Consider the following 12,492-nt stretch of genomic DNA (forward strand, 5'->3'; position numbering starts at 1 on the left):
AGAGATCAAAGATCAAATATAATGAGCATTAAACTTAATGACCAATGCAGGTTCTGAAGGTCAGTTAGTTACATGCCTGTTTGTTGTTGCATTCAGAGGGAGACTGAAAATCACACATGCATACACTAAAATATTAGATCACTTACATAAGGAATTTTAGCAGCTTTCATTTCGTTGTAAAGATCTGAGATCTCCACATCATTGGCGTAGCCATAGCGACAAAGCTGGAATCCAAGTGACCAATAGGCTGGAAGAACCGGACGGCCAATCATCTGTCAAACAAAACACAGACAGCAATATTTTTTTTATTTTATGAAAAATGCATTTTAGAACAAAAATAGTCAAGTGACTAGCATTGATTTGCCCCTTCTGTCTATGTGACAAGCAAGCTTCCTTTAGATACACATTTATGTATTTAATTTATGCATGTTTCCAATGTTATTTTTTGTGTGTCTGTTTAAATTGAGTATACACACACACACACACACACACCTCAGTGTACTGCTGAACAACAGCTTCTGGAGTGGGTCCCATCACCATGTAGAAGTCCAAGATCCCTCCAATGGTGCGGTAGGTCAGAGCTGGAGTCGGCAGGAAGGTCACATCTAAGAGCAAAACAAACAAAAAAGAGAAATGAATGACATCTTCCATGTGTCTCAATGTGTAGCCTCAGCTCACAGAGATATTTAGCATGTCTGATTTACCCTCTGTGTAATTCTCAACAGTGTTAAGTAGCAGCATCTGTAAGTTTATCTACTTCAAGAACACCGGCTTTATTACCTCCCTAATGAGAAATGTCTTATTGAGAATTGACAGATGTTGTGTTATTGTTTCTTTTGACATTACCATTATGTAGATCACTGTTTGCTTTAATTGGGCCTTGAACATTGACATAATAATGTTTGTTTGTCTCTTGCTGCTGTAATTATGTGTTTTAAATGCATCTGTTATAGTACACAAACCTGAAACAATCTGTAAACAGATGACTGTTTATTAATGGTCTGATTCACTGAGTTTGTTCAGAGTCTAACCTTTAATGTTATAGATGTTTTAATTTTAATGGCATCCCAATCATTTTACAGCATGAGACCCATTAGTACAATACAGATCCATTGTACAAAAATCGTCCATGATTCCCAGTATGCACTGCAGCATGAATAAATTATACTATTGAATAGCCTGGTTATTATTATTTTAATTCTTACTATGTACCTTTATTTTTGGTGTTGTTTTTTTGTTGACTTTATGTAGTGTTTTGTGATATTCAGAGTTGTAACCAATTTTATTCTTTAAGGATAAACCCCTTGAGATGCATCATCTCATTTTCAAGGGGGTCCTAATACACAGCATTAAATAACAAAATACAAAACAAAACAATACAACACAAACCAAAACAAATAACAACAATCATCTAATCCAAATCAACAGACATACCACTACACAATTAGCCAAAAAAATGAATTGTTGCCAAACATTGATAAATATACTCATATCATCTAAAACAATTACAAGTTTCAAAACAGAATAAACATGTTTTTAACATTAAATGAGTAATCTGTTGAGTTGATCTGTTCATGGTTTTTGTTTATAGGCACCATTGTTGAGACGTATATGCTAATTCTTCATGTCTAGATATCATGTCTAAATTCATGTCTTCATGTCTAAATATCACCGTAGTAAATCATATGATCATTAATAACTGATTCCTAATCACTGCTTGATATTTTGCAGAAGTATCATGGTTTTGGTAACATAATATAAGGGTAAAACGATATATATGTATATAATGGGTTTGTTTAGGGAATAGACACTGAATGAGATTAACGGACCAAGTACTCCATTATGTTTATGTCATAAGCAAAACATAACCTAAAACACCTGATCACAATTTTTTCTTTGCTTTTTTGCTCTAATAAATGTGTCTAATACACGGTTACAGCAGCTAAAGGAAAGTACCGTTACAAAATCTGAAACTGAAGCAAACACTGATCACCATAATGGTGACCAAACATTTTCAATTAAACATCAACACCTAAAGATCTGTTATTTTTTTCAATATGAGCTTCTGTAGATGTCTGACATAAATAAAGTCAATCTGGTCAATAATAAGTAAAGCAGATCTTCAGAGATGTAACGTCTTTTATCTGCTCATCTAAGGCTGTGGCTGAAGTCAGTTGTAGTTCTTATGTTTCTCTTTCCCTCTGTGGTTCTGCTTGTCAACACCAGGTGTTCATCACTAAATCTCAATTATCACTCAATTAATCTCTTTATTATCGAATTAACTTCAACAATACTTCAATTTCTCTAACACTGTAGTGTGGACACATGTATAAGTGTTAATTTAAAACTGAAAATTTTGTTGTGGGGTTAATATGGTTAGATGAAAAAACAAGAGTGAAATGTAAATTAACATTAAGCAACTGTATATTAATTTATGGGAAAGTACTGTAATACTTTTTTTTTTTTTAAACAGCAATTTACTGGCAACCACCGCTGCCAGTAGATTACCGTAAATTTAAAGGGGGGGTGAAACACTCAGTTTCAGTCAGTGTCATGTCAATCTTGAGTACCTATAGAGTAGCATTGCATCCTGCATATCTCCGAAAAGTCTTTATTTTTTTTATAATTATATAAGAAAGATGCGCTGTTCCGAGTCTTTCCGAAAAAAGCCGAGCGGGTGGGGGCGTGTCGTGTGAGCGGAGCTAAATAATGACGTGTGCTCGCTGCTGCTATTGTGTTGAGTCGAGTGCGTCGTAAAGCTGTGTCATCCCTAACAGCGGGAAAAAAACTTTATTCAAAATAAAAATATGGCTTTTAATCAGATACAGCCATACATCTATGATCCGGAATCAGACCCAGAGGCTGCAGTTGAACAGGAGCAGCAGCAAAAACGACTAGAGCAGGACGTCTCTATGTGGTACAAGTTATACACTAACTATATAATATGCTTAGCGGCTTGTGTTATTTACATATTTATACTTGAATTATATCGTCGTATTTTTGTCTTTGAAGGTGTACATGTGGGAAGTGCAGTTGTGCACGTGTGTTTGTGTGTTTACGCGTGGTTTGTGTAACGTTAGACAGTAAGCGGACTGGTTTTGCACGGCAGGTTAAGTTAGTGTTTACATAGAAAGACACGGAATAGTAGCGCATTTGAATGAAGAAGCGCGCTTATTTAGTTCAACATATTTCCCCCCTCTTTGTGTATTGTTGTTTGGAGTGCTTTTACAATACACAAATATAAAGTTACACATATAGTGACCAGCTAAACAAATGTACACGCACTACACATCGCATGCTCCATTGATCAATTAACTATATGTGATCATGTTTGGGCTACTTGATGAGCATTGGCAATAACACAGACATTTGAAGCAGTCTTACTCACCGCCTGCGGTTCTAACATTGGGACTGCTCCATCATTCAGCAGTAGGCGATCGGGAAAATCCGGCGTCGAGCTGGACCTTGTTTATGAAACAGTCGCCACCGAAATGCAGCGAACAGATATAAACATTCGCGCAACTCAGTTGCTGATCCGGAAAAGCAAATTACATCCACTGTTGCCTTAACGCGGGGTTTTGGGGGAATCTGTGCAGGACTGTCTTGGTCTGGCAACCAAAAACGCATTTTTTGGGTGACATTGTTATGTGCACATCACCTGTCCAGCATCCTACAAAGCCAGCGCTTTGATGGGCATAGCCTGTTGCTTTCGCTCTCTCCCTCGCTCTCTCTCACGCGCTTCCGGTAGAATTGTCCGTAAGGCCCATACAAGGAAATTCCACCCCCATTAACGTCAAAGGGGACGCATGATCTCAAAAAACTTGCCGAAACTTATGACTAACCGGAAGTAGTATTTTTGACAAAGAAATACTCCCATCAAACGTCCACCTTAACTTTTGAAACTTTGTCTATGTTTAGTATGGGATTCCAAGTCTTTAACAGTGTAAAAAGATCAGTATGCATGAAACAGCATTTCACCCCCCCTTTAAGGAAAGTACTTGTCTGGCTATCAACAGACCAAGCTCAATTTAAAATTGTACATTGGTCTGGGGAGTCTGCTCTGTATTTTAATAACAAAAACTATGACTTTATTCAGCATTGTCTCCTTTTCCGTGTTTGTTTTTAAACCTCAAATAAAGATTCAAATGGTAATGAATCAGCGTATTGATTCATGATTCGGATCGCGTGTCAAACTGCCAAACTGATGAAATCACGTGACATTGGCGATCCGAATCATGAATCAATACGCTGATTCATGACCGTTTGAATCTTTATTTGAGGATTAAAACAAATATGGAAGAGAAGACAATACTGAATAAAGTCATAGTTTTTGTTATTTTTGGACCAAAACGTATTTTCGATGATTCAAAAGATTCTAATTAACTGATGTCACATATGGACTTCTTTGATGATGTTTTTATTCCCTTTCTGGACATGGACAGTATAGTGTGTATATAGATACACTGCCAAACTAAATATAAAATATCTTAAACTGTGTATGAAGATGAACAGAAGTCTTACGGGTGTGGAACAACATTAGGGTGAGGAGTTAATGACATACATTTTATTTTGGGGTGAACTAACCCTTTAACAATACATTGCTGGCAACCACAGCTGCCAGTAGATTATTGTTATTTTACAGCACAAAATAAAATGCTAAATTTGTGGCAAAAACATGAAATAATGTTGTTTTTATCCTATTGCTTACTATATTTATTTGCTTGGTCAGTGTCGTCAGTTTTGGTTCTCTTGCTCTTGTCCGCTGCAAGGACCTTCAAAATAACTGAAATCATGTGGCGAAGTGATATGGAACTGTAATACGGTCAAGACTTGCCTGGAACTACTTTAGTTGTGCGTTTCCCTTAAATATATATATATATATATATATATATATATATATATATATATATATATATATATATATATATATATATATATATATATAATTTTATTTATAATATAATATATTACTATTTTTTTTCTCAACATGGCAACAAAAATTGGAGATAGAAGTGTAAGTGCTTAATTTGTTCATATCATTTTTATTACATTTTTGAAAGAAAATGTATTTCTTAATAGGCTTACAATTCTAGACTTTGCATAAAGGTGTAATTCATCCAAAAATGAAAATTCTGTCATTAATTACTCACCCTCATCTTCGGAAAACAAATTAAGATATTTTTGATGAAATCTGAAAGCTTTCACCTCTCCATAGACAACTATTTAATTAACACTTTCAATGCTCAGAAAGGTAGTAAAGACATTGTTAAAATAGTCCATGTGGCTCCAGTGGTCCAACCTTAATTTAGAAAGGTTGTGGTTTTATGAAGCAACAAGACTAATTTTTGTCCACAAAAACAAAAACAAAATAATTTCTTTATTCAACAGTTTTCGTCATTCGAAAATGTTTGTCTCCTACGCAGTTTACGTTGTTTTTTTCCATTGTTTGTTTTGGCTCACAAAAAGTATTATCATCGCTTAATTTTTATTTGTTTTCCGAAGATGAATGAATGTCTTACGGGTTTGGAATGACATGAGAGAGAGAATGACAGAATATTCATTTTGGGGTGAACTATCCCTTTAAGCAAAATATAATTTATTATATATTTTTTAAAAACAAATTAGTATGCACAAGTACATATTTAGTCTAATAAGATGTAATGTGATACATCTCCCTAAATTATAGAGAACATATAACAGAAATCTACAGAAAATAAATACAATAAATAAAAAAAATAATAATATAAATAATAGATTTTTTTTATTAATAATTAAATTAAATAACTTTATTTTGTAAATACTAATTAGTTGTGAAATAATAGACTTTATTTTAATAATTAAGTGTCTTCCTTTGTCCATGAACAAGGTGCCAACTAGACCAGTTTAAAGTAGCAAACATGTTAAGCTGGTTTAAAATGTATTTTTGTTGGTCTCAGGTGGTGGGTCCGAGTGAGATACACGTTTGGTGTGTGGTTGAACTCACCCATGGCATTGCTGTTGAGCAGGAGGACGCCGTGAGCATTTCTTGATTTCTCCAGACCCATGTAGAAGGGATGGACTCCATAACTGTTCAATTTAAACTACACATGGGCAGAAAGAGGTCAGAGTTTGTGATAGGATTTCAGTTGTCCTCAGTGTTAAACACACAAATACGTGTTAATGAGAGATTTTTATTTGGCTTAAAGGTGCCCTAGAATGAAAAATTGAATTAACCTTGACATAGTGAAAAAATAAGTTCAGTACATAGACATCAGATACTGTGAGTCTCAAACATCATTGTCTCCTCCTTCATATGTAAATCTCATGCATCAAAAACACCACGGAAAAATAAGTGCTTCTCAACATAAACCCAACCGTGACGCAAGCGTTGGGGATCATTTATATGCACGCCCCCAACATTTGCATCTGTCCAAACATGTTCATTGTCAGGCGGAACTGACAGAGCCGGATCATCGGAATTGTAGATAAACAAACGACACTTGAGGATAGCAACAACAGCAGCTCTCATTGACATGTCATGTTCAGGCTGTGCAGGAGACGTGAGGACTTTTCATATGTCAACATGGTTGAGGTTTATTATCGGATACCACAACAAATTATTTCAAAATCGTTCGTTTGTTCGGCCCATTTCAAGCAAGCTTCGCTCAGCGTCTTAAACTGAAGAAAGGGGCAATTACAACTGTATTCCTGCAAGCAGTAAGTGCTGATTTTATCCACTTATTGACAGTTTAAACAATTTGAAAGTTTCTTAGAGAGACCGCATTGTCTAGATGTGAACTTTTCCACCATATAAGTTAAAACGACTGTCATTTGACAAGGCTATTCATTTTGTAAAAATATAAGTTATATATTTATATTTTTGAGAACTGAAGTAGGCCTATGGTGTTTTTGTATGCTTGTATTTCGGAGTACATCACAGTCACTGCATAGCCTGTATATAAACATGCAAATGGAGATTGCTGAAATGCAGCTTACTTGTTTATTGGTGTTTTCTGATCATCCGCATGCGAAAAAGAGCTTGGACATGTTTAGGTAAAACACTGGATAGTATACGTGTTATTTTCACAGAAAAGCTCTGTTTGGGGGATTTAAATTACTGAAATCTGGCAACCGTAAGCTCTTTCTCGCACGCGGGTGATCTGAAAACACCAATAAACAAGTATGCTGCATTTTATCAATCTCCATTTGAGATGTTCTGCTCTCTCTCTCTCTCTCTCTCTCTCTCTCTCTCTCTCTCTCTCTCTCTCTCTCTCTCTCTCTCTCTCGCTTATCTTTCTTTAGCCATTGAAGTTTATGTATGATTGAATGAATCATAATTTAATTTTTAGGACTTCGAACCAAAATTTAAATTATATCAGATATAACTTATAAAGTAAAAATGTAATAGCCTTGAATAAGCTTCATTTATAATTTCTTCAACTACAGTATATGTTTGTTCTTTTGATGTTTGAGGTGTCATAGTGATTCCTAATTCCTGCTAGTGAAACTTTACAGTAGTGCATGGTGGTGGAGTAGACATTATATCATGGGTGTAAAATATCATGACACTCACCCCTGGAGGCTGGTCTTTGGCAAACAGTCCGTATGTGTGATAGTTGAGGTCATGATTGTAGCTGGGGTGCTCTGTTTCACCAAAACCATAGACATAGTTTGAGGGGAGAAGTGTGGAGATCTGAAGGAGCTGATCAGAGAATGTGAACCCTGGCACAGCAGAGTCCCATCTAGAGAAAAACATATTCAAAAACATTGAGAAGACTGAAAAATAAGTTGCTTTAATTAAGAAGTTATGTTGTTGTTATATATAGTTTTATAGTGTGTTATAATGACTGAGAAAACCCTAAAAGTGTCACGATTCATAAATTCCCTTTCTCATTCTCTCTGTGTGTGTGTGGTTGTGTTGGAGGTGTGGTCACTGATTACTGACACTATGGTGACAAAAAGTGCACCTTAGTGAAAACTACAGTAAAAGAACAATTTTTACCAAAATAAGCTCTCTTGAGTCCAAGTTAGCAGAGTAATTAAGGTGTATTACTTACATGATTTCTTCTGAGCCCTTTCTGATGATTTGGATCCCGAATGGCTTGCGCTGGATCTGAACCCTGTACAGTCTGTTGTTTTCCTCTGTCTCTGGTGTGGCTGGCAGCTCAAGGGGAACGGGGACCTCGTAGCGAGCATTGGCTGGGTCAAAGATCTAGATCAACAGGACCAAAATCAGTCTTAAATGTAATAATTTATTATTCCGAAAAAGCTCGACAACAGAGCATGGTGCTAGTAACACCACACTAGTAAAGTGCGCTTTAAATTCAATGCAAGTCATTTTGGATCTGCCAAATGCATAAATGTAAATTATATATTTAGTCAATGTCTTGATTTTATTACAAAATTTAGAAAAGCATACCTTCCATCGTAGGCTTTTTCCGCTCAGGTATGTGATTTCCACACGGAGCTTGCTGACATCTCGAGATTGAGAACGTTGGCTTGGGAATTCGGTATTGCGCTCTATATCTACAATGATGCCACTTGCTGTTTCAACCATGTTCATGGTGATGTAGCCGTGGGTCTGGGCATAATAACACCAGGGCTCGTTGGGAATATCTGAAGGCTATAAATGTGTTGAATCACGTTAGAACAGTAACAGAAAAGACACACTTCAGATCAAACTGTGTCTTTGAATACAAAAGAGTTAAATATTGAATCTCTTCTCTCTCTGACCTCCCAGATGCAGCCGCGGGCTTCACATTTGGTCTGATCAGAACCCGCTTCAGGGTAACAATCGAAGTGCCTAGAGTTTGGGGAGTTGGCCTCCCAATTGACTGTGTAGTCCTTCCCAGCTCCCAAAACTGATAAATAAATAAATAAATAAATAATCTTAGCACCCCCTCTAAACTGTTAATTACCCTTTTAAGAAAAAAAATCCTGGAGCTGCCACTGATGAGAAGCAACATGACATGAAGATAGTAAGCATTTAAAACTATAAATTCAGTTCAACTTGAAAACAATTTAAGAAAACTAACATAAACATTAAAGTCACTGATTTACAGGTGTATTTGCTTTATCATTGCTTTTGTTGTTACGTTTAGTAACTTGCCATTTTGTAAAATTTGAAAGAGACAGATATGGTGTCTCAAATATCTATTGTATTATTTACTTGTATTTTTAAGTAAGCATAAACATTCAAAGTGTGGTTTAATTCAGTGTTATATTGTTTGAGTAAAATGTATAGAGGGAATGCACGTGACGTCACCGTCAGCTGGAGCGACTGCGGTTACACCGCTACTGAGTGGCAAAAAGACTGAGATGCATCAGACGCCGGTGAGATATTTGGCATGCTAAATATCTGGACCTGTCGGCGATTCAAACTCCTGCTGTGTGAACAGCGTTCTGACTGAAAATTACACCGACAGCCAATGAGAGAGTGAGATACAGGGCAGCAGGAGGTTCAGGGAGGAGTTATAGAGCAGAATATCAGTATTTTAATAGATATATTTACAATTTTTGTTATTATATTATTTGTTTTATTATTACAATGTTAATATTTACAATTTTCAATTAAATGCTACCCCAGATAGTCATGCAGTGTGAAAAGAGCAGTGATCTGATGAGTTTGAAAATCGTGTAGTCTGAACTAGGCTGGAGACATTGTGAAAATAAGAGATTCATTGTATAGCTACCTCCTTCACTGATTAATATAGCAGATCTTTGTGAGATTGTGTTTATTGAATGAGTGACACCTTTTAGTGATTATAAAGGAAGCGCTCTTTGCGTGCTGTCAAGGCCATATAGTTATTATTTATTTTTTATTATAGTTTTATAATAGTTTTCCATTCTTGACATGCGGCCACATACACACTTCAATACACTGTCCCATCCGCATATACATGCATACCCTCTGTTGTAAAGGACAAATTAGTTACTTAGAGTTTACTTAATTCCATAAAATGTTGTACATTTGACTTTTAGTTTTGTTACTACTTTAGTACTAGTTTTGTTGTTGTTGTTGTTGTTGTTAAAAAAATCTGCCAGTGGGGTCAAGTCAAACGGAAAAAGATTTCTAGTCCAAATGACAGATTTCTTTTATTATTATTTTTTTTAAATTACAAAAACACTTACTTTTGACTTTTTTATATGTTAGTAAAAAAATTTTTTTTTCTTTGCGTAAATGTATCTTAATTTAAAATTGTTTAATGAAAAAAAAAATGTGTTTAATTGTAAAATATAGAATAATGGTCTTACCTGGAGCACTTAAAGCTAAGAGAAGACAGAGAGACAGGTAGACAGTACAGACCGCCATTGTTTCTCAAAAACTGGAACTCTGCAAAGAAATTAAAACAGAATTATACATTAATAATTATTACAAAGTTTACATGGTTCAAGTATTTTTGTGACACAAACCAGTTCAAGAGCTCAATGTCAGTATCTGGACATTGCGTTGTGGAGCCCTGGTTCACCTTTTTATATATTGGAGGGCCGTATGTTTTATCAGCACTATCCAGCACCTGCTCATGTTCTCACTTCATGTACAAACAATGTTTATTTTAATAGTTTGTTATAGTCTGTTAAAAACATTTTTTTTAATGTAGGTTTGTTCTTGGTATGTATATGGACCAGATGAATAGATATTATTCATATATTCAGTTGTGTAATTTTGTAGTTGCATCCATGTACCATGCTTTATGTACATGGTTTCTAAATGTCTAACTTTTCATAAAATGCTCTTTGGATCACCTCAAATCATGCTGGAAAACATGATTTTTTTTTTAGATCATCCTGTTTTACACAAACTGCTGTCATTTCAAGAAAAGTAGGAAAACCCATATGATTTTTGAGATTTGTCTTTCTTTAAAAAAAAAAAAAAAATCAGTTGTATTACGTGGATAATATAATTTGAAATTAAATGTAATAAATTAGGAATGAAAAAAATAGCACAACTGTTCATTTTAAAGGTGGAACAATATAATTTCTGCGACCTGTGAACCTGTTTTATAAGTATTTTCATGTGACAGCATTGTGTAAGAAGCATGTGAGAAAGGCGTGAGTGGTTGCTGGAATCAACATTACCTTGAATATATCAGAGTCACCTTGAATGAATGGAGAATTATTCCTCGCCAAATGTGTAAACTCACACGTGGACAAACTGCATTTTCTTTTTTTAATAATAATTTATATGCAATGCAAAGATTTTGGTGTACCTTTCAGTTACAGGACATACAAATTTATACAAATCCTTTATACAATATTACAATTATTAATTGATTTTATGTAAATGGTTTTTACTATTATATAAATATATTTTAGCCCCTAACTTACCGCTATACCTAAACATGACCACTTTTCAGCCACTTTTATTTATTTATTTAACAAGGACAATTCAGTAAAACAAAACAGTCAAATAAAATATACAGTTTATAGCTAAGGCTAATTTTCAACTCTTGTCCCTGGTTGGGGTTTTCTAAATACATTACAAAAATCCAATGCATGCAAGTATAAAATATTCAAATTTCTTCAAACATACACTCCCTCACACACACACACACACACACACACACACACACACACACACACACACACACACACACACACACACACACACAGACAGACACACACACACACACACACACACACACACACACACACACACACACGCATGCAAGCACACACGCATGCAAGCACACACGCACGCATGCACACACACACACACATACACACACACGCACACACACACACAGAAAAAAAAACGATTCGTTGGCTTAACATAAATTACTTATAAAGATAAATAGATTAAACTCAAAAATATATATATTTATACAATTTCAAGCTCTACTTAACATATTCTAGCATATGCAACACAAAATTGTAAATCAAAAGGGGAACATAAGTGTATGCGTAAAGTAAACAAAAAAAACGTAAGTGCCATCAACTAGCATTACAACTTGGTTCAATTTAAGTAATGCCAACATAACATTTTACCTATTTATGAGCTGCACGATATTTAAATATTCTATCCAGCCAACGAGAAGAAGCACTGTAAAAATAATTGTTGAATCTACTAAAGAAAAACTTGTCAAATTAACTGATTTTGAAAAAAATGTTGATTTAACTTGAATAAACTGAGTATTGTGAACTTTTAGGCGGATACAATAGCTAAACTAAGCAAGTTTAGTACATTGTACTTAAGAATGTTGAGTGTGCTGTACTAAATGCATGTTCACACTGTTAAATCCAACAGCTGTCCTTACTAAGACTTTTTAGTAAACTTTACTTAATGTCCAATAATTAGAATTTACTTTACAGTTTTTTACGATTGTTTACACACTAAAATTAAAATTTCCACACAATTAGCAAAATTTTACTCCAATGAGCAAAACACCTCCACAGATTTGCACAACATTACACACAATGTCTGCTTCACCATTTTTGCAAAACATTACACACAGTGATTTGTAAAACTCTACACACATTTTCACATCTTAGACACAGATAAGGATTGTGAGG

At 34.9% G+C, this 12,492-nt stretch overlaps 1 protein-coding gene across 1 annotated transcript in view; it reads right to left on the bottom strand.

Annotated features, from left to right (window-relative positions):
• The window catches only part of LOC137084085 (sucrase-isomaltase, intestinal-like), a 32,463-nt gene extending 22,049 nt beyond the window's left edge, over positions 1–10,414 (bottom strand). Inside the window, exons 1-9 of the mRNA XM_067450031.1 lie at positions 10,393–10,414; positions 10,234–10,312; positions 8,713–8,840; positions 8,399–8,602; positions 8,037–8,191; positions 7,553–7,721; positions 5,984–6,080; positions 493–605; positions 147–272 (exon numbers count right to left, since the gene is read on the bottom strand). Of these exons, the coding sequence (XP_067306132.1) occupies positions 147–272; positions 493–605; positions 5,984–6,080; positions 7,553–7,721; positions 8,037–8,191; positions 8,399–8,602; positions 8,713–8,840; positions 10,234–10,291 (1,050 nt within the window). The 5' untranslated portion in view covers positions 10,292–10,312; positions 10,393–10,414. The remainder of the gene's footprint in view (positions 1–146; positions 273–492; positions 606–5,983; positions 6,081–7,552; positions 7,722–8,036; positions 8,192–8,398; positions 8,603–8,712; positions 8,841–10,233; positions 10,313–10,392) is intronic.
• Between the last annotated feature and the right edge of the window lie 2,078 nt (positions 10,415–12,492).

The sequence above is a fragment of the Pseudorasbora parva genome, chromosome 8, assembly GCF_024679245.1.
Source record: "Pseudorasbora parva isolate DD20220531a chromosome 8, ASM2467924v1, whole genome shotgun sequence".
Classification (NCBI taxonomy): Eukaryota; Metazoa; Chordata; class Actinopteri; order Cypriniformes; family Gobionidae; genus Pseudorasbora; species Pseudorasbora parva.